This window comes from Xiphophorus maculatus, chromosome 5, assembly GCF_002775205.1.
Source record: "Xiphophorus maculatus strain JP 163 A chromosome 5, X_maculatus-5.0-male, whole genome shotgun sequence".
Taxonomy (NCBI): Eukaryota; Metazoa; Chordata; class Actinopteri; order Cyprinodontiformes; family Poeciliidae; genus Xiphophorus; species Xiphophorus maculatus.
This window is the reverse complement of record NC_036447.1, coordinates 22136120-22162276: the sequence shown is the minus strand read 5'-3', so window position 1 is coordinate 22162276 and position 26157 is coordinate 22136120. Positions and strand designations below refer to the sequence as shown.

Genomic DNA, 26157 nt, shown 5'->3' with positions numbered 1-26157 from the left:
ACTCATCCCTCCTGCATCTCTATCATTTATTCTATTTATTCTCAGCAGGATCACCAGGACTGTGTTTACAGTTTTTTCTTTCTTTCTTTCTCTTTTATTCTGGTTGTTTGTGCTGAATTCAGATTGTTTACGTCTTGCACTTGTGAGACCTACCGTGTTTGGCCAAGCTCGACCCGGCAGAACGATTTCGTGGTCGCGAACGCAGATAAGCTCCCCGTAACCTCGCGACGGAGGGCGTGGATCCTCGTTCATCTTTCACGCAGCTGGGTGTTTCTGCATCTTTACCAGGCAGCCACTTTAAGCAGCATACATTTACGCTGATGAGTCACGTCCACCTCAGCCCCCGGTTGCACTCGCTTTCTGAAAGATCAGCAGCACAACCTTCCCAGGCTTTTTAACGCAACTTTCATTGTCCCGTAAAATGGCTTGTGGCCCCTTTGTGTCACATTATTACGAGAGCTTTTAAGAAAGCATCAACTGTCGCGAAGCTGAAGTGTTTTACACCAAAGGCTGTAAACTCGCGGCCCGAAATCGCTCTCCGGTCTCCCACACGTTATAGCAGATCCAGTTCACGTTCCCAAACGCGTTGCCTGAAAGCTGCCGAAAAGAATAACAGTTATGAATATTTTTAACCCTGAATCCTGAGGCTGTAAATATAAATAGGACCGCACCATTTAAACGGTACATAAAAAAAAATTTTTTAGACTGGGCCGCTTTAATGAATATGCGGTCAGGTTATCTGTTTGATGTGTGCATCAGGAAAGTTCATTTTCTTATATATGGGAGGCAGACAGAGTGGAAAACAAGCCGCCATGGCAACCAACCATGACTGCAGTCTAATGATAGGCTACAAACTCCAAACCATCATCTGCATCTCTGGGCTTTTTTTTTCTGCAACCCCCTTTCCCTCTGCAGAGATAACAGTGGAAAGTGATGTCATCCGTCGTCTGAGTTTATACATTCGATGCCATATAGAAAAGCAGAAAACAATAATCCTGTGGTTTCTCGGACCGGCGAGCTGTTGTTCCATAACCGTCCAGAGAACTGACACCCCCCCTGCTCTCCCCAAGGTTTTTCCCTTCGTTTTTTTAAAAGGACAAAATGTACAGTTTCGTTTTGTCCAGAGCAAAACAGGTTTTCCCATGTGACCCTGGGAGCCTTGAGGAAGCCGCTGATCTCAGAGCAGAGGCGAATTCACGAATCCATCAACCTCAGACTCCTCAGTAATCTGAAGTGCCTGGCCAATTTTTTTTTTTAAATATTTTTCTCACGTTACAGCCACAAACTTCAGTGTGTTTGTAGTGCGGATTGTACGTGTAAAACCAAATCTTAAAAGGGTGACATGTTCTTGTACTCGTCATCTTTTAATCTGATGCCCGTAAGTGAAATCCAGCTCTATCGACCCCTTTCCAGAAGTCACCTAATTAGTAACATAATCTTACTATAAATCCAGCTATTGTACGAAGATCAAGGCACACAGAGAGAAAGTTGTGGTTGGCGGGGGCTAGCTTAAGAACAATATTCTGAAATTTGAACATCTCAAAGAGACGCTTTTAACTTAATCTTCTGAAAACTGCAAACCTACCGAATCATGACAGCATTAATCGGAGAAGCAGCCAAGGAACATGTGGTTTCTCTGGAGAGAAGAAAGTGGGGGAATCTGTTTACAAGAGAGCCATTTGGTTGCTCACTCTACAAATCTGTATTTTATGTGAGAGTGGGAAAGAAGGAAGTCAATGTTGAAAGAGAGCCATAATAACTCCTGTTAGGGCTTGCCACAGCAAACATCTGGAAGAAGGTTCCTCTGATCTTAAGGAGAATAAGCCTTAATGCTAAACAGTATGGAGTGGGAGACTAATATCGTGCAACACACCATCCCCACTTAGAAGCACGGTAACGGTGGCCTCATTCTGTCGGGACTAATTCTTTAGCAGCGACGGGTAGGCTGATGAGAGTTGATGGAAATATGGATGGAGTGAAAGTCTGTTGGAGGGCTGCAAATACACACCTTAGTGCAACTGGGAAATTGTGGCAAAATTGATGTTCATGGGTGATCTTGACCACAGTTTCTTTCAAGAACATCGGGCAAAATCCTGAGTTTCTAAATGCGGTACAGGCATAACCCAAACATTCTCGCAGATGTAAATGCAACAAAATCTGGGGCCACAAAGTACTGATTCAGGGGGGAAATACATATACATACCACATGTTCATTAGTGAAACACTCTAAAAACGTGCCCTTCTAAAACTGTTTGTTGTTTTTTTAGTGTGTAGTCCAAGGTAGTATTCTTAAACTATGTAAACGTCCCACATTTTTGTAACTGTGCTTGACAATCTTTCTTAACTATTTGTATTGTTTTCAAGCTTGTTAGCATATGGCTTATGATTTGCATTAGATACATTTGCATGTACAAAAAAAATCTCACGCCACTCAGACAGCCGAGGTGAACCTTTTTTTTCCCCCCACTTGAACACCTGGCCTCCAAAATGTCTGCGTGCGCCACTGACTACTACGCACCACTTTGTGTTAGTTTATCAGATAAATGATAACAGACAAGATGTAAAAAAAAAAAAGTTCACGTTTAATAAATGCTCTCTGAATATGTGGAAGGTGATAATAAGTCATGATATTTATCTATCCTTTCGTCTCTCTTCTTGTGCAGGTTGAAGTGAACCCCAGCCTGGACATGGCCGAGTCTGATTTCCAAAACAATGCGATGCGCTGCCGGTGCAAGTACGACGGAGCACGAGTTTATCTCTTCCGCTGCCATGCAGGTAACGCAGCATGCCGCACATAAAAACCCCTCAACGTATTGAAGAATTTGTACTGATTACCGTATTTGCTTTTTATGCTTTTTTTAAAAAAAAATCTCTTGGTTTATTCGTTTCTTATCAGCTGACGCATACAGCGCCGAGGAGGAGGACTTGTTCGACCACCAGCGTCAGCTTTCCAACAACTTCTTGTGAATTACGGAACATGTACATTTAAGAACTGTACGGCTCTTTTCCAGGCCTCAGAAGTCAGGCGGCGAAGAGTAAACAACAGTAAATCGGAAAAGCTGAGAGAGACGGGAAGAAAGTGAACGGAAGGAAAGGACAGAAATGGCTTTTTATTTTTGTTGTTTTTTAGGGTCCTGTGATAGAGCATTGTGAGAAGATTTGGTTTTTGTTTGAACGTTAAATAGGAATAAAGAATACATGTAGAAAGAGAAAGGGATGCAAAAGAAGACAAAAGCTGGACCATGATTTGTGATAAAGCAGTTTACAGATTCAAAAACATGCCTTTTTTTTTAACAAATGTTAACGCCTTGTTTAAATCATAGCCACAGTTATAAGTAGTGAGACGAAGGCACATGAGGAGAACCTGTATCGTGCATCACTCAATTGTCCACATATTTACGAAAGTAAACAAAATGGACTTCCAGTACGTTCACCGTCCACGTAACAACATCCAGGATTTACTGTCAGAACTGTGTGTTTTTCTTTATTTTAGTTTTCTTTTAGATTTATTTCATCTCATGGTGCTATTTTGCTTCTGTTTTAAATAAATACTGTAATGTATTGCAAATGTATTGTCATGTACAGTCTTATATTACCTCTCTCAACTATTGTTCTTCAGGTTCTTTAATTTATGCAGAATTTTAATGTACTTTGAAGTTGAAACTTGATTGTATTGTTAATTTTATTATGACAGATACTTCCACTTTGTCTGATCTTTCCTTGTCAAACACAAGGGAGCAACATGAGATCTGGTTGTACCATTGCATCGAGCTTCAGAGTACTTGGTAACAGTAGCGAAAGAATAAAAGTCAGATTTACAAAATGTCTGATCATGTCAGTACTGGTTATTTGTGGGCAGGGCCTGAGACTGCCAGCTAAAACGAAAGAGAAATAAGAATAAAGTTAAAAGTTTTCAGTCAGGATATGGAAATTTTGCAAGCTGCCTCCAAAGACGTGTTGATTATTATTGGGGGGGGTTTTTTCGTCATTTTTTAACCAATCACAATCTAACTCTATAACCTAACTCTGTGGTTACTTTGGCCGATACATGTGACTTTTCCTTCACTTCATTAACTTTCGTCACAGATTGGGCATGACTCAGGCAGTCAGTCAGAGGTGCAACATGGTGTCTGTCTCATTCCTCGCTCCATTTTTTTTTTTGTTTTTATTGTCACTGGCTCAGTTCTTCAAGCCACAAGCCACTCAGAGTTTTTGCTACATCTATGTCAGACTTCTGTGAGGAAAAATAGAGCTGGAAACATAGAGTTAAAACCGAGTGGAGAATAAAACTTTGTTGCTGTACTTTTTCTTGAAGAATCTGCAGGGCTGACCCAAGACTTTTTGGGGTACTAAGCAGATTTTAATTTGGGGGGCCTCCATACCAACATGCCCACACCAGATGCTTTATCGTTCCTAAGCTATTCTGCTAGAATGTGTTTAACATACGTAACATCATTAGCATCGTTTGTAATTAGGTCACATCATACCAGTGTTACGGATTTTAGTCTTAAAGGAGCAACAGACTAAAAATACTTATTTGTATTAAAAATTAAAATTTGTTAAGCTAAATGAAAAATTGATACTTTATAGTACAAAACACCAGGTGAAAATAGCAATATAAATTATCAATATATATTATTCTTGCATGACACTTCCCCTATGATATATATATATATATATATATATGTATATATATATATATATATATATACCCCATATACATAAAAGGAGATTACTCCTTTTATGTTTATTTATTCATAAAAAATGTTTTGAACCATGTGTATTTTTTTCTACTTCTTCACAGCTGAATACCACTTTGTGTTGGTGTTTCACATAAAATTCCAATGAAATATATTTATGTTTTTTGGTTGTAATGTGACAAAATATTGAAAATTGAAAGGGGTTATGATTACTTCTGCAAGCCACTGTGATTGTATTCAAAGTGGCAGAGTCCCTAAAACAGCTCATTCTGAAAGGAGCTCAAAATAGACTAAAATCTCGTCATCTAAGAATGTAATGAACATGTTTTGTATAGACCAAAGATCTACCATAACCATAACCTGCTCAAGCAATCATAATAGGTCACCTCTAATAAAGTCCTGCTTTTGTTTTCTGTGCACTTGCGCTTAAAACGGAGGACAAAGAAACACAAAATATAAAATAAATGTCTTCGCTAAAAATGCCTGTAGACACAAAGTTAGAAAATTAGAAAAGCGAATCAAATGACGTAAGACAAACTTTCTGAGTGTTTGCTGCTAGGATACACAACACCCTCCTCCTCCAGGGGTCATTTACTGTGCCGGCACATGAGATTACTCCTTTATTTAGACCCTGCCTCATTTCATTTGCTTAATGAAACCCGTTTCTACGCATGGAGCAGAGCTTGCACTTGTGCTCACCACTTGCTCAGTAGTGGTTTGTGTTTGTGTTGTAAATCTAATGATTGTGTACGAGTCTCAAAGTACGCTGCTCTGCGGTACATCACCTCCTCGTGAAGCCACAATAAAAAGCATGACATTGTGGGCAGGGCTCGGATCTCACACGACGTTGGTTAACGAAAAAAAAACAAAAAAAACACAGCTTCTTGCTCTCTGTATGTCGCTAAGCCACAGAGACAACAAACAGGGCGGTCGGCTGAAAATTTGTGCAGAAATTGAGTAAATTCTACTCTGCGCTCGAGGCGATCCAGACTGTCGTCATGTGTCGTTCTTGAAGGTGGAGCCCAGCTCTATCAGAACTGTTTCTGCCTTCCAGAAACTTTTTGAAGATCTAACTCTTTATGCCTCCTTCTAAGTAGCTCACGGTTAGTTTTGGTATTGCGTGCATTGTTACTTTCCCTGCCAAATGGACTCACACCCCCTGAACCTTTTCACTGATATTTTTAGCAAAGGTTCACACACAAAATTGGAGAAGTGCCAACAAGCTGACACATGATTCATCTACGAATAAAAGTGTGGCATATATGTTGCCAGGCTTTTAGTCTGGCCCAAGATTTTTCATTTAAGTAGCCGTTTACTTCATTAAGTGAGATTTAAAAAATTGCGACGGCTGATTTCACGTCTCCGTTTTCATACTTTGTTCTCTGTGTTTTTATGTAAATTACAATCAACAAAATCTGCCTTATTTGTCCACTCGATTAGAGTTCACAGATAAACCCTACTCTCAGGTGAAATACTTTTTGTTTCTGTAGAAACAAGCAGAATCAGGAAATGTTATCCATTTTGAACAACTTCTAATTCAAAACACTGACCCAGATGATTCTCATATGAAAAAACGTCCCTCAACATGAATTCCCGTGAGCTCATTTAGAGTCATGTTTTTTTAAAGGAACATATAATGATGCCTTCTCAGAAGCTGCTGCTTTTAATTTAGCTCTCTTAAGCGCAACGTGGCACAAAGTCTCTGTCACTCTCCGGCTGCAACCAAAATAAATTTCTCACATGAGTTTTGCGCTGACCTGATAAGAAGCTTCGCAGGGGAAGATTCAAGTCTGTGAATGACTGAGAGCAACAGGATCGGCATGTTTTCTTTTCCACTTATTTACACTCGGGACAAGATGTTAGATCGATTTGCTGACCTTTCAACTACACTCAAGTTAATAATATTTGGGTTTAATAAAAAGGTGGCAGATCTACAGCTCTGAATGCACCTTTCCAGGTCAAACGTGGCGTGATTTCTGGCAGAAGACGGGAGCAAGCTGCAGTGCCACATGGTCTGTAGTCAGCTGGGTGAAACCGCAGAGGAGGTGTCGGTCTGCATCTGCCAGAATACGCTCCTGTTCATGAGGTGTGTGTGTGTGTGGCAGGGGGAGTGTGTTTGTGCACTCAGAAGGAAGCTTAGTTAAGAGAGCTTAGCCTGAATTAGAGGGCTGAATCTCAAAGTGTAATGTTAGAGAAGGCTAGGTGCTTGAAAAAAAAAAGTCTAGTCAAAACTTTCCAGGAAAAAATTGTTATATAACCTTTTGTAAAAATATCTACACCCCATTAGATCTTTACCTAATCTGTCATAATATAGCCACAAAGCTTAATGTGTCTTAATGTGATTTTCTATTTTTAATGAAACAACAAAAAGTACCAATTGCTCCTAATATTGTAGCTCAAACATACTTGCTTCAACGTTCTTTACAAATAAAATCCTAAAACAAAAGACAGGTGCATATAAAATTTAAATCCAGGCTGGTAGAGACAGCTAACATTTGCAGCTATAATTATGAAAAAATGAGGTTCTTCAAAATATAGATTCGTGGGGGTTGAATTGATTAAACAGCACACTTATAAGATTTTTACTTGTGGAAAAACATTTGAGAAGCAACTTTTCTCCTTTTAATTTAATGTATTTGATAGGGACAATGCACATTAATTAACATTTTCTGTAAATGTGCCAGAATTAGCCCAACAGGCTACTTGTCATCTGTTGTCACACTTTCCACTTTTTCTGCATTAAATTAATTTCCTCAGACAGAAAACAAAAAATGTAAAAACTCAAAAACTTGAGCCAAGATTGTGCTTTATTTTTACTTGTTTAGGCCACAACTCAAACTACTGAAACAGTTTTGTATCAGAATAAAAATGAAAAAAAAAAAAAAAGAAACCATTCGTTCAAACTTACAAAACAACGGAGATGAGTTCATTAAGTCTCTTACATCCTCAATCTGATCTTTACACATGAACAATCTGCACAAACTGAACCCGATGTTTATCATTTGAAATAAAATCAACAAATGAATTTCAACAGTAAGCTGGGTTTTAGCAAACAGGACAAGACTTGAACAACAATAACAACAAAAACAAAACAAAAAAGATGCACGACACATGATGTCCTAACTCAAAGTCTTGAAAGTAACGCTTGTGGTTGGCAGTGGTTGGTCTGAGTCTGGTATGAGTTTAAAAATGTTAGCTATTACCGAGGAACAGTAGTAATTTAGAGTAAAAATGTGTTCTTTACTCACTAGGCTAGCATCAAATTCAACAATGTCTTAATTAAAGCAGCGATTAACCTCTTTTGAAACATTATAATGCCAAACGTAAAAGCTTTGGATCAAATAGTTTCACCTCGAGTCTCTGTGCTTTAATAAAGATGAACGCGAGTCCAGATGTTTGCTCCAATCATGACTGGTTGAAAGAAAACCAGAATTGAAGTTCCAAGTAATTTTCAACAAAATAATAAAAAAAAAAATAAGAAAATTCTTGTGTCCATTCACTTTCCCTCCCAAGCATCTTCTCTTTGTTTTGCTGCCAGATGCTTTTGGTCTGAAAGGTAAATCAAGAAGCGCAAACATGTTACACACATGAAGATGTGGAAGCATCTACAGTACAGAAGAACAAAAAAATAACTCCCAGAAGGTGAATCAATGATCTAAATATATATCTGCTGTTACCACAAGTAGGGATGTGAGGAGCGGGTGGCAGGACTGAGGAGCCAGCTGGAAGTAATTGTTTTATATGTGGCATCACTTTCCCAGAACATACAGTTTAACACGTGATGCTGTTCTGTACTCACATTTACTGTGCATTTACAGATCTTAAATAAAGAGCCTGGTGGTGCGCCTAAGCTGAGAACAAAGAAGCTTTTTTAGTTTGCTGCAGTCCGGACCTCTGCTTCCTGGACTGACTGCTCGTTGGGCTGCAGTTGTGGTTTTCTGTGCCTATATACTTATGTTCCCTCCATGAAGGAAAATGGCTGCTATGCTGATTATAGAGCTGCAGTGATGTGCACAGCAACTGATGCGAGTTCTCTTGGCATCGGTTTGCATCGTTCCCCTCAGGTCTGTGACGATGTACAGACAGCTCCCACTTGTGGCAGAGACCATGCAGTGCACATGCAGGTAAGGAGGGAGAGGGGGGGTAACGCCACATTTCAATAAATTCTTATTTCAGGCCTTGGCTGGGCTTTCTGTCTGACACTCAGACATTCTGTTAGAAACTTTAACACCTATTTTTATGACACTAATAAAACAAAAATCTTCCATTTAAAACTTAAGCAACCCAACAGGAAGATGAACCTCATGTGTTTGTGTAAATGTACCTTTTGCCTGCTGGAGTTTTTTCTTCTCTGCCTCTCGCTGCTCCTTCGTTAAGTTGCTTTTCACACCAAGTGCTCCGATCACAAGCTTCCGAGCCAGCGCCGCGCTTGTCTGAGGTCGCTCTTTAGCAGGCAGGAGGTAGTCTTACAGGAAGAACAGGGAGGTAAAATGTTTTAGCTACTCTCTCTGGATAGATATTAACGTATTACTATAAAAAAAAAAAATACATAAAATTTTTTATTTTTTGCTCATTCCAAGAATCCAGAATTAAATTATCTGGTCTTAACCAGCTGGAATTACTGATTAAACTAAACTATGCAGGAGTCCTCAAGATGTTGTGTTTTCTTTTCTTTGCCTTTTCTTTTGTTTTTATTCAATATATTTAGTGGAAATAACTAATCGAGGTATCTCCAGGTTTCAGAAGATCAGATTTAAGACTTTTAAAGACCCTTTTAAATGCCACCTTGAATGAAATGCATGATCCAACCACCGCTATATTAAAATATAGGGGTAGCTTGGAGATTCTGCTGTATTACAATAAAACGAAGCAAAAACTGACATTTCTGGGCAGCATCACCAAGTTTGCGGCTCTTGGCAGCAGATCAAAATACTACAGAGACATTAATGTAAAGTAAAAACACAGTAACATGCAGTTGTACCTGAGCAGCTGCGGGCTTTAGCCTTGGTGGCGTTGGAGGATTTAGAAAGTGGTCTTAACTTCATCAGTGGGTGTTTGGTTCTGAGAGCTTCTCGGGCTGAAAAGTGAAAAGAAAAACAAAACAATAGAACAGCAGACCTTGTGCTCCATTTATATTACGATATTGATACACTTAATGACGTATTTACGTGTAGGGTCTGTTAATGTTCATACACACCCATGACCGTTTCCTCCCAACCTTCTCCAGAAACAAACCATTTCGTAGCCATGCCTTTAAAAGCTACGACCTTGGACCCACGTTAATATATTTCCTTAAAGTAGACTATGAGTAGATGATAGAAGATTACTTTAAGTCATCTGCAGTCAAAGCAAGTATGACACTCCTCCAAGGTCAGATAGGCAGGTTATGAATTGATTCAAGGTTGGTACAAAACGTCCAGTGGCAGATCACTTTTTTTTTTAATACCCAAAATACCGGGGTTAAAATGGCCGAAGCTACAGACGTACAAAACGTGGTAGAGAGGGAAGGACCAGTGACGGTGCTAAGAGCGAGGCAAAGCTTCACTCACCTGCTACGGGGCTGGAGAAGAGACCCAGGGCATGCGAGTCATCAATCCACTTGATGTCAAATCCTCTCTGTCTGAAAACCCAGCCAGCAGTCAGATGAATCCAGCACCGATCGTTTAATAAAACCTTACAACCCTCAATCAAAGATGGTTCTCGCTCAGCCAATTTAAACTCTCCAATTTGAACATGAGCAAAATCTGGAGACATTTTAAATCAAACTAGATCGAGATAGTTGTGCTGGGAATGGTTCATACTTAAAGAATGCATGTGATTGTGTCACTGCCAATTATAGCAATAATAAGCCAAGGTTTTGGTGCAATTTAATTGGCTAACCCATGAATTTGCTCCTTTAAAAGTTTTTCTTCTGCCCAAACTATCTAATATTACTTCAGATGCATAAACACTAAAGTAAATGAAAAAATAAAAGCTATTAGAATGAGAGTCCATAAATTACCAGGCAATAAAAAGCATAAATGTTTGTCATGGCAGCTTGCTGAAAATAGACTGGACTCAGATTCAGGAATGTTACTCGTCCAGTGAGCAAGAAGGGAGGCAACAGAAGCACAACTGCGTTTGATTTTAGAGAAACTCAACAGAATTTGATTTAAACAGAGTAATTATCAAAATATTTACATATTTTTTCCATCAAAGGTAAACAAATGAGATGGATGTATACGTACTGGTAGCACTGAAATAACCTGAGCAGGTCTTCCGTCTTAAACTCCGCGGGGAAGTCGTAGATTTCCACAATGTGGGACAGTTCGTCCTCTGTGAGGTCAATCTCGTCTTCGTCGTCCATGTCCATATTGTAGTAGTCAAATCTAGGTTCCTGTTTCGACTTCTTCTTTCTGCCCTCGCTCAGAGCCAGCTTGAGTGGCGAGAGACACAAGATATGAATGAAAGGAGACACAAATGTGCCTCTCCAACTGTGTCAAAGTTTGAACAATCTCTGAGTTGATTGGAGGTGAAGTTGAATTTAGGAATAGTTTAGGTTTTTCTTCATTACTTCCCCCCTATTGTGGAATGCAGCAGTACCTCTAGTAGCTAAAATGATCCTCAGGATGATGAATCGACCACTACGCTAGACAGTTGATGCAGCACTCTTGAAAGCTCAGTCTAAGACTCATCTGGCCATGAAACTTTTCTCCAGAAGCCATTAAGGATCGTCCATGTGGGCAAAGCTTGAACTTCTCACTATTGGAGCAGGAGCTTCTTTCTTGGTAGGTCCAACCTGATGTTAAGCTGAATTGGTGTTTAAGTAGCTTCCACTTTAGAATGAGTGTGAGCTTTATTAGTTCCTGAACTTCCCTTCTTCTAAAGGTAAAAATTTAGGTTAGATGGCTAAAGCCTGAGCACACTTTGGTGTTCCAACAGGACACCAATCACAAACACAGCAAAGCTGGTTTGGGAATTGACAAGTTGGGTTTCTTAAAGGCCTGATCTCAACTCTATCAAGAATGTGTAGACTAACCTTAAAAAGCTGCTTTGTTCTAGAAAAAAAAATCAACCAATTTAAATGAGCTCCTCCATTTCTGACTAGAATAGTGGTGAAATATCAGGCGGCCAAAAGCATGTAAAATAAAACAAAAAAAAAAACAATCTTGTTAATCATGTAGTCATGTTGGCAGGTTTCCCAACTCTGGTCCTCAAGGCACACATCCCTGCATGTTTTCCTGCTTTAATACACCTGATTCATCTGATTGTATTGGGTGTGTGCATGTTTGGGTTTTTTAGACAATAATTGATGGTTTTAGTGGCATGTTGGTAGGACTTCTTGCCAACAAGCCAACGCCTGTTAATCAGTCATCAATTGAATCAACTGGGCTGAAGCAAGGAAACGCCTAAAACATGCAGGGCCGTGTGAATTCAGGACCAGGGTTGGGGAAACTCTGCTCTAAGTAACCAAATATTAGTGGGGATTCATATATATATTTGAGGTTCCCACCAAAAACGGTAGGCACAATATGCTGGAGAAGATGAATGTCAGAGACGCTAAAACCCACAGACAGCTCTCACCTCTTCCAGTAGATGTGGATCTAAACAGTCTCCTTCATCATTGAACAGAGTTTCCCAGCTGTCCTCCTGCTCATCTTGGGGAGATTCTGGTTCCTGCTGTGATGAAGCTTCAGCCTCTTCCTGCCCATTCTGCAGCCTCTCCTCCTGCACATCACAGCTCTGAGCGTCTGCGCCTCCTGCAGCTGCTGCAGCAGCTGCTGCGGTGTTGGCCTTGTCCTTCCTGTTCTTGGCGTTCTTTCGAGCCTTGTCTGTATATCGAGGTTTGGGTCTTGGTTTGTCCTCTCCCTGAGTGGGAGTTTTGTCTTTAGCGGCCTGGCGTCGCTGTTTGGGGACGTACAGAGCCTGGTTGGGCCTCTTTGACTGACACGCATCTGTCGATGTTTGCTGGTTTGAAGCGCAGTCCTCCTTTTGCTCCTCTTCTTTTGGCTTTTCCACCTCCATGTTTAAATTCAAATATCTAAAAATTGCAGTAAGCGGAGATAATTACTTTCACAGCTACGGACAAAATGAGAAACATTTTCGAAATCTTAAAATCAGTGTATTAGAGTTTACATCACTTAAAATGTAACCTTACTCGACACATTTGGCTAATTTCGCTAAAATATACTTCTTTCATTCAAATCTGAGACACATTTTCGCTTTAGCTTACCAGTGTTGGGTTTGTTTAGCAACAGATTTTGTCGCGTTCTATGACGAGAGCGCCACCAAAAGCAAAGCATTATGGGAGACGGAGTTCTCTACGCACCTCAACCAACCTTCTTCTTCTTTTCTAATATGGAAGATCGCAGGCAAATTTAAGGTGAATACCGCCACCTACTGTACACGAGTGTGTATCAACATTACTTTCCATCTATCAAATTCTATTTTTTAATTTTGTATTCTGAAGATAAATAAATAATGCTTTCCTTAATCTGTAAATATCCATTATGTTTCCTTCATTTCCCAGTATCCCTTTAAGACTCCATTCTTGAGCTGTGCTTCCAACCATTCTTCTCAATTTCTCCCTTTCAGGTTCAGATGTCTTACAGTTCATCAATACGTGTCCTACATTTTCCTCCTCTCCACATCTTTCACATTTATCATTATTTTCCTCCTTATTAAACATAAAATGTCATTTCAATAGGTATGACCTACTCCTAATCTGATCATTATTATTTCTTCCCTTCTGTTTCTCTCATTAATATTTCTAATAAAAACTGACTTTTGTACTTCATATAATCTTCTTCCTTTCTTATCTTCATTCCACCTTTTTTGCCATGTTTCATTTTCTTTACTCTTAATAAGCGATTTCCCTTCCCATGTCCCAAAAGGAATTGTAATTGTTATTGCCCCCTCCACTTGTTATAATTTATTTGCCTTTTCATTGCCTTTTACACCTTCATGTGCTGGTACCCAACAGAACCAAATATCAATGCCACTTGTGAAAACATCGTTTTTTCCACATGGGTTGTTACACAGATACTTCTCATAACTTTCATAACCCTCGTCATATGGACAGGAAACATTCGCATTTCCACCTTTGTATCCAAACACACGGATCAAACCAGCAGCACGGCTCACACAACACACAGCAGCTGGAAACAGGAGAGAACAAAAATATAATTCAACGCAACAAACTTTAAATAAAAATTATTGTCATTTGTAAAAACATAGAATGAAATTCTTAGTCTGACTCCTCAGCAAAGTGTACATATATAAATAGAAAAGGCCATATCTATAAAAGATAATGGATTGATTGTAAATGTATTTAATTAAAAGCAAAAAGAAACACAACAGTAGTATATCAGCCACGGAGGGCGCCATCTTGTCTATTTGACTTTAGCCTAAATTTTTATGATTTTAAAATGACAAAATCTACTCCTGCTTTTTAAAGCCAATGGAAACTGTTTAATTTATATTTGTAAACAAATAAATATTAAAACTTACCAGACAAGATGAACAACACGATCTGGAAGCTCCACATCTTTGCATTACTGAGGACGACAAACTAAACCAGAAACAATGTTGAAGTGAAGCATGACGTATTTTAAGGAAACCACATTGGTGTGATGAGTTCAGCCCTTCACACATATCAGCAGGCCTCATAAATGATGTGTATAATGATCATTTTCTCTATTTTTCAAATAATAAAACTGAACTCTGTGAAAACAACCAAAACAGTAAGAAGACATGCTTATTATTAGTAAAATAAAAATAAGTGCTCACAAAGTTGGAGGAAATGGCCATAGGAAACGTGGGAGGGCTGAGGTGTAGTGGTTAGTGCTGTATCATCTCAGCAAGAATATTTCCTGTTTAAATATAAGTGAAGCAGAACTTTCTGTCTATAGTTTGCTTATTTATTTTAGAACATTCATCGATGTTCTCCAGGTTCTCTTTCTCTCATTGCAAAAACTGCTTATAGTAACAGGATCTAGTGAAAGAAAATGCTAAAATTAAAATAGGACCAAACTCCTAAATCTGCCATAGGTGTGAATAATTTTTTGTATGTGTAGATTCTTTGAAACTTCTTTTGAAATTCCTTCTTGGTTTCAGAAACACAACAGAGCCTAAAGATGCATATTGTGACACAGTGAACAGATCATCTGCCCTTCACTGCCCAGGCTGATATGACAGTACATGTCAATTTGACTTGTTCTGTCTGCATATAGTTTCAACACACCTTAATAACAGTTGAGATAAAAACTAATAAGTATTAAATATTAGATATTTAATACTAATAAGTATTAAATATCCTTATCTGACATCTGTTACACAATGTTACGGCCTGACTCTGATGACTGCAACAAGAAACTGGGAGGATACGACAACAAGAACCATTTTAAGCCCTTCAGAGGCATTTATTATTAAAATGATTGTCTAGATTTAGTGGGCGGCAGCCCAAGAACCGCTACACCGGCGTGTGCTCCTTTCGGCCTGGTCCTCCGCCTGGTGCAGATCTCCCTCAGTCATGGACTGGTTTGCCCCCACAGGCCTCAGCCTCTGCTCCCAGGTCTGGTCAAGCGACTCCTCCACATGTGGTCCATCCGAACCACAAACTTTTTCCCACATCGTGTCAAGCGACTGAAGCACCCCACACCTTCTGGTTCCTGGCTCCGCCTCTCGATCTGACCTCTAGTTCTCTCTGCTTCTGGGCCTGGATGTCCATGAATGGTCATCCAGGCCCCTGGATACATGATCCAGGTGGACCAGTGATTATAAGCAACTCCCAACTCCAAGACCCTCATTGAATGAAAATTAACAGGCCACATTGCAAAACAGCAGGCAGGGGGCCATCATCACACCCAAGATGTTAGAAACATTGGTCACGTGGTTCTTAACTTCTGCTGGTCTCCTTTAAAGGATGTTGTTGTAGATATCATTGTTATCACGATTCAACATGTTTGGAAAGGAAGAGTTCATGTAAACAACATCCTCTTGTAAATCATAGACCTAAAAATAATAATATATGAAATTAATTGGTTTCTCTTTGCAAGAAACATCAAATATCTTGTAGCTGAAGTTGAATTTACTCACATCATTGATTCTCATCTCCACATTACTATCAGCAGAGTTCAACACGTTTGCATTGATTCCATCCACTGAAAACACAAAGTAAACATGATGTGATTCTGTGGAAGATTTATGTGTTAGTGTATAATCTGTATAAATGTACCTTGCTTGATCCTTGATTTGTATTTTAAAACCAGCAAAAGGACAAATGTCAGGATCAGAAGCAGAGCGAAGACCGCAGGCAGAATGTAGAATAAAGAAACATCTGAAAACAAGGAAATGGAGAACTTAGCTGGTTCACAGAAACAGAACCCTCCACAGAAACATCACAGAATGACATGAATTACTTATTTTAGTCAGACCTGATAGACATGTTCCTGTTTTCTCGTTCTATCTCCACCACATTTAGATGGTTTTCTTAACTTATTGTTGATACATTTAAATCCATTATGGTAAGTCAATATGTCTACCACTTCAAGTTCAAACCTCAGTGGCATGATTCCTTGAAAAGAGAAACTTTACTGTCTTACCTAAAAAATCTCCTTTTATGAATGTGTAAATGCTTTGTTAATGTAGATGGTTAGGTCTGGATTGTTGTTTATATCAGTCAATTCAAAACTGATAAAACTCAGACTTCAGTTTAATAATGCAGAAATCCACTTTACGTTATAAAGCAGCTCAGAGAAGATAACTCTGAACATCTGGATATTTCTAATGATTGGAATGAGAAGACTGAACAAACAACAGGAGTAACAGAGATATAGAAAGAAATCTAAAGAGTTTACCAGGATTATGTGATGATGGTGGCTGTGATGTCAAATGTTCAGCAGAGCTGGTTGGAGCCACAGAGCTGGTTTTATTTGGAGAGACTGTCAGAGAAAATACAAAACATAATGTGGTAAAAAACCTTAACCTAGATTTTGTGTTGCTTTTTATTATTCTATCTCTCTCTGTGTTGGTCTCACCGACTGCCAGCTGTATCTTTATGAATCTCAGCTGAGAGTCTGAACCACAGTAGTATGTTCCTGCATCAGCTGCTTCCAGTTCAGTGATGATCACAGAGAAACAGGTGGAGGAGACATTGAGCAGCTTGAACTTTGTTTGGTTCTCCATCATGTCTGTACAGATGTTGTGTTGGTCTCCTTTACAGAGGAACTTCTTGTTATCATGTTGTTGTCCTGAATTAGGACACTGCAGAGTTACTGGACGTCCCTCGATGCCACTGATGTTGTATGACTTTAATTCTGTCAGAGAGATTTTATTCATACATGAATCTATATAAGATTTAGTGGTACAAATGTCTGTGCATCAATTTATAAAATATGTGCTCTTTTCACTAATTCAAAAATGGGGGAGGGGAAATTAAGGAATGTTATCATTTCTCACCTTTGACCTCCAGTTCAACAGCAGAGAAATAATCAAATCCTGAGTTTCTCTGGACTCCACAAAGATACGACCCAGAATCCTTCAGGGTCAGACTGGAAATGGTCACTGTGAATATTCTTGACTTCCTGTCATCAGAGATTCTGAATCGTCCATTTTGTGTGTTGCTAGAGGTGATCACTGCCTGCTGTCGACATGTGGAGGGCCGGTTTCCTCTGCAGAGGAACTTCAGCTTGTTGACAGACTGAGAGTCGTACGGACAGCTGATGGTCACTGAACCTTCCTCAATACTTTGGATTTTATTCACTTTGTCGCAGCATCTGTCTGATAGGAAGATAAAAAAGTCTGTCAGATAATAAAAGATACATAAACCTGTACAGTTCACCAGAAACTTGAATTAAGTAAATTAGAATATAAAAGTTCATAACATTCTCTTAATATGAGTGAAATTAAAATGTAAAAAAACAAAAACGTATTGCCCACAAGAAATTATATTCAATGCATGCTTACTTGCTTACACAGCAATATTTGAAATGTATAGCTGTGTAACCAAGTTGATTTTATATAAATTACATTACTGTACAACAACTAAATTAGTATTTTTCCTTTCAACAACAATACCATGAAATGCAATTAATTTTGTTACCTTTTTCTTTTAATGACCAATTGATATATATGTAAGAAGTTAAGATGCTTCATTTATTTCAGACTTTTAAGATTTCTTTTTTTAAGTCTTCTGACTTCCTGAAACTTCCTGCTGTGTTGTAGTTTTTTAGTCCATTGTAGTTTATAGAACATCATGTATATCAGGACACATTCAATATAAAATGTTGCCATGGATGTGAAACATTTAAGGGACAAATCCTCATCTTTATCTTATCAATGATGCGCTACTCACTGCCGGTGCAGAAAAACCTCCAAGATTGTTGAGAATCTTTAAATATTTTTGAAATATTGTAAATATAAGAACTGTTATATTTATATCCATGTTCAAAATATTTCAGTGATATTCAGTGTTGAATCTGTTTTCACACAGTTTTCATTCTCTTGCTTTCCTTTCTAAGGCCTCAGAGTCTTATATAGTAAATGTTGAATTTATTTGCAGATAATTCAACATTTTCTGTCAGTGTAAATCAGTTCTGACCGTCTGACTGCCCTGAGACAGAATGAGGGAAGTTCAAAATGTTGCATTTCAGAGTATCTTCATGAAAACATTTCTGCTAATACATTATTTTGTGTATCATCTGTAAAGTTCAATCTATTATGCTACCTCAAATGTTTAATCTTCCAGTTAAAACTATTTACCTTTTCTTACTTCCAGCTTTACTTCAGTGTAGAGATCTTTTCCTCTTCTGCTCACTCCACACCAGTATGTTTGAGCATCATCCAAATATAGACCAGAGATGGTCACAGTGAAGATTCTTGATGTTTTGTCATCATAGGTGAAGTATTTGTTCTTATGTTTTTGGGATCTTGTGAAAACATCGTTTTTTCCACAGGGGTCGTTACACAGATACTTCTCATAACTTTCATAACCCTCGTCATATGGACAAGAAACATTCACATTTCCTCCTTCGTATCCAAACACATGAATCAAACCAGCAGCACGGCTCACACAACACACAGCAGCTGGAAACAGGAGAGAACAAAAATATAATTCAACGCAACTAACTTTAAATAAAAATTATTGTCATGTGTAAAAAAAATAGAATGAAATTCTTAGTCTGACTCCTCAGCAAACAGTAAATATATAAATAGAAAAGGTCGTATCTGTAAAAGACAATGGATAGATTTTAGACGTATTTATTTAAAAGCAAATCGAAAAACAAAAGTAGTATGTCAGCTACAGAGGGCGCCATCTTGTCTAATTGATTTTATTCTAAATTTTTATAATGTTAAGAAAATGTTTATGATTTTAAAATGACAAAATCTACTCCTGCTTTTTAAAGCCAATGGAAACTGTTTAATTTATATTTGAAAACAAATAAATATTAAAACTTACCAGACAAGATGAACAACACAATCTGGAAGCTCCACATCTGTGCATTACTGAGGACGACAAACTAAACCAGAAACAATGTTGAAGTGAAGCATGACGTATTTTAAGGAAACCACATTGGTGTGATGAGTTCAGCCCTTCACACATATCAGCAGGCCCCATAAATGATGTGTATAATGATCATTTTCTCTATTTTTCAAATGCTAAAACTAAACTCTATCAAAACAACCAAAACAGTAAGAAGACATGCTTATTATTAGTAAAATTAAAATAAGTGTTTACAAAGTTGGAGGAAATGGTCATAGGAAATGTGGGAGGGCTGAGGTGTAGTGGTTAGTGCTGTATCATCTCAGCAAGAATATTTCCTGTTTACATATAAGTGAAGCAGAACTTTCTGTCTATAGTTTGCTTATTTATTTTAGAACATTCATCGATGTTCTCCAGGTTCTCTTTCTCTCATTGCAAAACTGCTTATAGTAACAGAATCTAGTGAATAAAATGAGCAGGAAGAAACATGTTGCCACACATTGAGGTTAAATTAAAATTTATTTTACAGTCAAGCTGACAAATGACAAATATAGAAACATAAAACAGATTACTAGAACAATTTAAGACCATGAAAATACTGCAGATATAAAAAGTGTTTTCCTCTACAGAAAACCTTATCACCTTCATGATTTAGTCTTAATTTAAAAAGAAACAAAGGCTGGTTCATCAAAAACCTCTTATGTATTATTGTGTGGAGAAACTTACTGTAATAAAACAAGTTGCATCATTAAAATATTTAGCAATTAGCATCTAAATCTTTAAATTAGCTTGAAATGTATATAATAATTTCCTCTGCAGTGCATCTCATCAATTTGCTTTCCGACAATCAGAATAAATATCTTCATTTGTGGTGAGACTTTGGTTCACATGTTGAGATTCTGCAGCTTCATCGTTGCTCCTGATGCTTTGATGCAAAGGTTGAGCTGTCTTCTGGATTTTCACAAATCTGAAAAATAATCATTTATGATATTCAGATAAATGAGATTTATATTACTGAGCAGAAAAACTAATCTGGATTAATGTTCATAATCTCACAGGACAAAACCTGAAGGATCTGAACACAAAGATAAAGTCATCCATTGAGCAAAGAACCAATGTAGAGGGTGATGAAAAAGTTATTAATGTAGGAGAAATGTATACTGAATCCTCAAAGGCTGCGATTTGTGATCAAACTTCTCAAATCCACCTGTTGAAATTTTGATGAAGCATCTTTTGAGACGTGACAAAGACATGGAGAAACTTAACAGAAACAGAAAACTTTCCCTAGTGGATATAAAAATAAGTAACAGGAAACGTTTTGGATCCAGTTGTCATCACTTCTTTTTACTTTTGTTTTAGAGATTTATGTAATCTATCCAGGATAGTAAGACATATAGAAATCCACTAGTGCAGTCACTAGCTGTGTTTCTGTTACAATTGTGTGCAAATATTTGTCAATATTCTGCTAATCTTGACTAAAGTTATAATGAGATATTTTCATCATTCAGTCTTGGCGCTAGCACTTCTCTATCAGCCATCAGAGGAGACGTCAGCATCTTATGCTGGAGTGGCAAGTTGCTTATTGGGAGCGGCTTTGTATGCAGCGTTTTGGGTAAATTGCAGTCTGTGATTTCTCAGAAGAGCTGTGGATTTTACACGTTTGTATTTTTTATGAACTGTGAGAGCTCTGGTGGAGACTGCTGCACATTATCCCAAAAAAGCCCCAAAACAAACCATCATCCTGCTACTGTTTCCTGTCGTCATCTTTAACTTTTTCGCCAGCAGTAACATCTGGATATGTATCATGTTACTTGTGTGATGCAAAAAAAGTTTTTCCATTGCAGTTTCGCGAAATACTTCTATTTCAACACGACTGGAAAACATTATATACCTACTGCAAAACGTTTTATTGAAACTCTTAAGTTTTTTGGAAATTGGTGTGTTTCCATTAAACAAATTTATTTTATAGTTAATGAAAACTTAACTAATGTCCTCGCAAGAAGAAATCTTTCAGAGCGGCAGCTTTGTGGACTTACATCATTGATCCTTTTTTTCTTGTTCTTTATTGTTGTGGGTTGATGTTCTGGATAAATTCACCTTGTTGCTTCAATTGTCTTTTAAGAATCATCAGAAGGACAAACGGCAGGATCCACAGCAGAAACAGGACGACACGCAGAATGTAAAATAAGGTCAGATCTGAAAAGAAGAGAATTGAATATTCAATAGGCATGGACAGAAAATTTCCTAAAAACAGACACAGAGAAGAAAAGCATGTAATAACAATTCGAAACATTGTTTACAAAAAATCAACACTAAACATTCAGACTTCATTTATGAAGGTCCAGGCAACAGGAAGGACTGGTAGGTCCAGGATTGACCTGTGTTGGCTCAATTGTCTCTAATGGGAGATTGGACACACCTGAGATAAAACTTCTAGAAAGAGCACAAGCTGCTACAGTTAGTTTATAAATCACTGAACAGCTCAGCATCAGAATACATTAAAGATCTGTTGTTGTTGTGTCAACCTTCCAGACCTCTCAGGTCTTCTGGTTCTGGTTCTGCTCTGCATCTCCAGAACCAGAACCAAACATGGAGAAGCAACATTCAGCTTCTATGCACCACAAATCTGGAACAAACTGCAAGAAAATAGCAAATATGCTGAAACACTGAGTTCCCTTAAATCTGGACTAAAAACCCACCTGTTTAGTTTCTTTTGAAACATAATCAATGAAAATTTAACAAAGACAATTTGTTGACTAAATTATAATGTTTCAAATGTTGCCTTTGTGTTCTATGAGTTTGTATGTTTGAGTTTTTATGATGTAAAGCACTTTGAAATACCTTGGTGCTGAAATGTGCTATATAAATAAAATTTGATTTGATTTGATGGCTGACTTAAATTCATATTAGTGTACTGCAGTGGACATGTGAAGCATTACCATTAGGCTGTGAGGTGAAGGCAGGAAAAGCTGTGAGAATCCAACAAAACAACATTCTCTAATACTCCATTAATGTATTTGAGTACTTGAATATCTGCTGTTTGTGGAAAACTAAGAGAAGGAAATCAGGAAAGGCACAGAGAAACAGAAAATCTAAAGAGTTTACCAGGATTATGTGATGATGGTGGCTGTGATGTCAAATGTTCAGCAGAGCTGGTTGGAGCCACAGAGCTGGTTTTATTTGGAGAGACTGTTAGAGAAAATACAAAACATAATGTGGTAAAAAACCTTAACCTAGATTTTGTGTTGCTTTTTATTATTCTATCTCTCTCTGTGTTGGTCTCACCGACTGCCAGCTGTATCTTTATGAATCTCAGCTGAGAGTCTGAACCACAGTAGTATGTTCCTGCATCAGCTGCTTCCAGTTCAGTGATGATCACAGAGAAACAGGTGGAGGAGACATTGAGCAGCTTGAACTTTGTTTGGTTCTCCATCATGTCTGTACAGTTGTTGTGTTGGTCTCCTTTACAGAGGAACTTCTTGTTATCATGTTCTTGTCCTGAATTAGGACACTGCAGAGTTACTGGACGTCCCTCGATGCCACTGATGTTGTATGACTTTAATTCTGTCAGAGAGATTTTATTCATACATGAATCTATATAAGATTTAGTGGTACAAATGTCTGTGCATCAATTTATAAAATATGTGCTCTTTTCACTAATTCAAAAATGGGGGAGGGGAAATTAAGGAATGTTATCATTTCTCACCTTTGACCTCCAGTTCAACAGCAGAGAAATAATCAAATCCTGAGTTTCTCTGGACTCCACAAAGATACGACCCAGAATCCTTCAGGGTCAGACTGGAAATGGTCACTGTGAATATTCTTGACTTCCTGTCATCAGAGAGTCTGAATCGTCCATTTTGTGTGTTGCTAGAGGTGATCACTGCCTGCTGTCGACATGTGGAGGGCCGGTTTCCTCTGCAGAGGAACTTCAGCTTGTTGACAGACTGAGAGTCGTACGGACAGCTGATGGTCACTGAACCTTCCTCAATACTTTGGGTTTTATTCACTTTGTCGCAGCATCTGTCTGATAGGAAGATAAAAAAGTCTGTCAGATAATAAAAGATACATAAACCTGTACAGTTCACCAGAAACTTGAATTAAGTAAATTAGAATATAAAAGTTCATAACATTCTCTTAATATGAGTGAAATTAAAATGTAAAAAAACAAAAACGTATTGCCCACAAGAAATTATATTCAATGCATGCTTACTTGCTTACACAGCAATATTTGAAATGTATAGCTGTGTAACCAAGTTGATTTTATATAAATTACATTACTGTACAACAACTAAATTAGTATTTTTCCTTTCAACAACAATACCATGAAATGCAATTAATTTTGTTACCTTTTTCTTTTAATGACCAATTGATATATATGTAAAAAGTTAAGATGCTTCATTTATTTCAGACTTTTAAGATTTCTTTTTTTAAGTCTTCTGACTTCCTGAAACTTCCTGCTGTGTTGTAGTTTTTTAGTCCATTGTAGTTTATAGAACATCATGTATATCAGGACATATTCAATATAAAATGTTGCCATGGATGTGAAACATTTAAGGGACAAATCCTCATCTTTATCTTATCAATGATGCGCTACTCACTGCCGGTGCAGAAAAACCTCCAAGATTGTTGAGAATCTTTAAATATTTTTGAAATATTGTAAATATAAGAACTGTTATATTTATATCCATGTTCAAAATATTTCAGTGATATTCAGTGTTGAATCTGTTTTCACACAGTTTTCATTCTCTTGCTTTCCTTTCTAAGGCCTCAGAGTCTTATATAGTAAATGTTGAATTTATTTGCAGATAATTCAACATTTTCTGTCAGTGTAAATCAGTTCTGACCGTCTGACTGCCCTGAGACAGAATGAGGGAAGTTCAAAATGTTGCATTTCAGAGTATCTTCATGAAAACATTTCTGCTAATACATTATTTTGTGTATCATCTGTAAAGTTCAATCTATTATGCTACCTCAAATGTTTAATCTTCCAGTTAAAACTATTTACCTTTTCTTACTTCCAGCTTTACTTCAGTGTAGAGATCTTTTCCTCTTCTGCTCACTCCACACCAGTATGTTTGAGCATCATCCAAATATAGACCAGAGATGGTCACAGTGAAGATTCTTGATGTTTTGTCATCATAGGTGAAGTATTTGTTCTTATGTTTTTGGGATCTTGTGAAAACATCGTTATTTCCACAGGGGTCGTTACACAGATACTTCTCATAACTTTCATAACCCTCGTCATATGGACAAGAAACATTCACATTTCCTCCTTCGTATCCAAACACATGAATCAAACCAGCAGCACGGCTCACACAACACACAGCAGCTGGAAACAGGAGAGAACAAAAATATAATTCAACGCAACTAACTTTAAATAAAAATTATTGTCATGTGTAAAAAAAATAGAATGAAATTCTTAGTCTGACTCCTCAGCAAACAGTAAATATATAAATAGAAAAGGTCGTATCTGTAAAAGACAATGGATAGATTTTAGACGTATTTATTTAAAAGCAAATCGAAAAACAAAAGTAGTATGTCAGCTACAGAGGGCGCCATCTTGTCTAATTGATTTTATTCTAAATTTTTATAATGTTAAGAAAATGTTTATGATTTTAAAATGACAAAATCTACTCCTGCTTTTTAAAGCCAATGGAAACTGTTTAATTTATATTTGAAAACAAATAAATATTAAAACTTACCAGACAAGATGAACAACACAATCTGGAAGCTCCACATCTGTGCATTACTGAGGACGACAAACTAAACCAGAAACAATGTTGAAGTGAAGCATGACGTATTTTAAGGAAACCACATTGGTGTGATGAGTTCAGCCCTTCACACATATCAGCAGGCCTCATATATGATGTGTAAAATGATCATTTTCTCTATTTTTCAAATGCTAAAACTAAACTCTATCAAAACAACCAAAACAGTAAGAAGACATGCTTATTATTAGTAAAATTAAAATAAGTGTTTACAAAGTTGGAGGAAATGGTTATAGAAAATGTGGGAGGGCTGAGGTGTAGTGGTTAGTGCTGTATCATCTCAGCAAGAATATTTCCTGTTTACATATAAGTGAAGCAGAACTTTCTGTCTATAGTTTGATAATTTATTTTAGAACATTCATCGATGTTCTCCAGGTTCTCTTTCTCTCATTGCAAAACTGCTTATAGTAACAGAATCTAGTGAATAAAATGAGCAGGAAGAAACATGTTGCCACACATTGAGGTTAAATTAAAATTTATTTTACAGTCAAGCTGACAAATGACAAATATAGAAACATAAAACAGATTACTAGAACAATTTAAGACCATGAAAATACTGCAGATATAAAAAGTGTTTTCCTCTACAGAAAACCTTATCACCTTCATGATTTAGTCTTAATTTAAAAAGAAACAAAGGCTGGTTCATCAAAAACCTCTTATGTATTATTGTGTGGAGAAACTTACTGTAATAAAACAAGTTGCATCATTAAAATATTTAGCAATTAGCATCTAAATCTTTAAATTAGCTTGAAATGTATATAATAATTTCCTCTGCAGTGCATCTCATCAATTTGCTTTCCGACAATCAGAATAAAGATCTTCATTTGTGGTGAGACTTTGGTTCACATGTTGAGATTCTGCAGCTTCATCGTTGCTCCTGATGCTTTGATGCAAAGGTTGAGCTGTCTTCTGGATTTTCACAAATCTGAAAAATAATCATTTATGATATTCAGATAAATGAGATTTATATTACTGAGCAGAAAAACTAATCTGGATTAATGTTCATAATCTCACAGGACAAAACCTGAAGGATCTGAACACAAAGATAAAGTCATTCATTGAGCAAAGAACCAATGTAGAGGGTGATGAAAAAGTTATTAATGTAGGAGAAATGTATACTGAATCCTCAAAGGCTGCGATTTGTGATCAAACTTCTCAAATCCACCTGTTGAAATTTTGATGAAGCATCTTTTGAGACGTGACAAAGACATGGAGAAACTTAACA

General features: G+C 37.5%; 4 protein-coding genes across 4 annotated transcripts in view; 1 reads left to right on the top strand and 3 right to left on the bottom strand.

Moving 5' to 3' along the window:
• LOC102226833 (lysyl oxidase homolog 4-like) overlaps nucleotides 1–3827 on the top strand; it is a 31725-nt gene extending 27898 nt beyond the window's left edge. Inside the window, exons 14-15 of the mRNA XM_023334646.1 lie at nucleotides 2664–2775; nucleotides 2897–3827. Coding sequence (XP_023190414.1) covers nucleotides 2664–2775; nucleotides 2897–2967 — 183 coding nt within the window. The 3' untranslated portion in view covers nucleotides 2968–3827. The remainder of the gene's footprint in view (nucleotides 1–2663; nucleotides 2776–2896) is intronic.
• Nucleotides 3828–7489: 3662 nt separating this feature from the next.
• Nucleotides 7490–13570, bottom strand: r3hcc1l (R3H domain and coiled-coil containing 1 like). Its single transcript, XM_005805110.3, has 7 exons — nucleotides 12913–13570; nucleotides 12264–12720; nucleotides 10928–11115; nucleotides 10250–10320; nucleotides 9682–9777; nucleotides 9025–9165; nucleotides 7490–8249 (listed from the first exon to the last, which is right to left on the bottom strand). The coding sequence occupies exons 2-7, from the start codon at nucleotides 12702–12704 to the stop codon at nucleotides 8197–8199; spliced, it is 990 nt and encodes a 329-aa protein (XP_005805167.1). The 5' UTR covers nucleotides 12705–12720; nucleotides 12913–13570; the 3' UTR covers nucleotides 7490–8196.
• Nucleotides 13571–13743: 173 nt separating this feature from the next.
• LOC111608689 (polymeric immunoglobulin receptor-like) lies at nucleotides 13744–19304 on the bottom strand. The gene is made up of 8 exons (XM_023334431.1): nucleotides 19138–19304; nucleotides 18441–18764; nucleotides 17139–17459; nucleotides 16718–16996; nucleotides 16538–16621; nucleotides 15916–16017; nucleotides 15777–15841; nucleotides 13744–15692 (listed from the first exon to the last, which is right to left on the bottom strand). The coding sequence occupies exons 1-8, from the start codon at nucleotides 19172–19174 to the stop codon at nucleotides 15597–15599; spliced, it is 1308 nt and encodes a 435-aa protein (XP_023190199.1). The 5' UTR covers nucleotides 19175–19304; the 3' UTR covers nucleotides 13744–15596.
• A 364-nt stretch (nucleotides 19305–19668) lies between these two features.
• LOC111608552 (polymeric immunoglobulin receptor-like) lies at nucleotides 19669–25032 on the bottom strand. The gene is made up of 7 exons (XM_023333382.1): nucleotides 24867–25032; nucleotides 24170–24493; nucleotides 22868–23188; nucleotides 22447–22725; nucleotides 22267–22350; nucleotides 21198–21357; nucleotides 19669–20128 (listed from the first exon to the last, which is right to left on the bottom strand). The coding sequence occupies exons 1-6, from the start codon at nucleotides 24901–24903 to the stop codon at nucleotides 21224–21226; spliced, it is 1179 nt and encodes a 392-aa protein (XP_023189150.1). The 5' UTR covers nucleotides 24904–25032; the 3' UTR covers nucleotides 19669–20128; nucleotides 21198–21223.
• Between the last annotated feature and the right edge of the window lie 1125 nt (nucleotides 25033–26157).

Coding starts and splice junctions, on each gene's coding strand:
- r3hcc1l (XM_005805110.3), bottom strand. CDS start 12,704: ATGGAGGTGGAAAAGCCAAAAGAAGAGGAGCAAAAGGAGGACTGCGCT. Junction 10,321..10,927: donor AGGTTATTTCAGTGCTACCA/GTACGTATACAT, acceptor CTGGGTTTTCAG/ACAGAGAGGATTTGACATCA. Junction 8,250..9,024: donor AAAACTCCAGCAGGCAAAAG/GTACATTTACAC, acceptor TTTACCTTTCAG/ACCAAAAGCATCTGGCAGCA.
- LOC111608552 (XM_023333382.1), bottom strand. CDS start 24,903: ATGTGGAGCTTCCAGATTGTGTTGTTCATCTTGTCTG. Junction 24,494..24,866: donor TGTGTTGTTCATCTTGTCTG/GTAAGTTTTAAT, acceptor TCCTGTTTCCAG/CTGCTGTGTGTTGTGTGAGC. Junction 22,351..22,446: donor AAAGATACAGCTGGCAGTCG/GTGAGACCAACA, acceptor TTTCTCTAACAG/TCTCTCCAAATAAAACCAGC.
- LOC111608689 (XM_023334431.1), bottom strand. CDS start 19,174: ATGTGGAGCTTCCAGATTGTGTTGTTCATCTTGTCTG. Junction 17,460..18,440: donor AAAGCTGGAAGTAAGAAAAG/GTAAATAGTTTT, acceptor TCTTCCTATCAG/ACAGATGCTGCGACAAAGTG. Junction 15,842..15,915: donor CAAATCAAGGATCAAGCAAG/GTACATTTATAC, acceptor TTGTGTTTTCAG/TGGATGGAATCAATGCAAAC.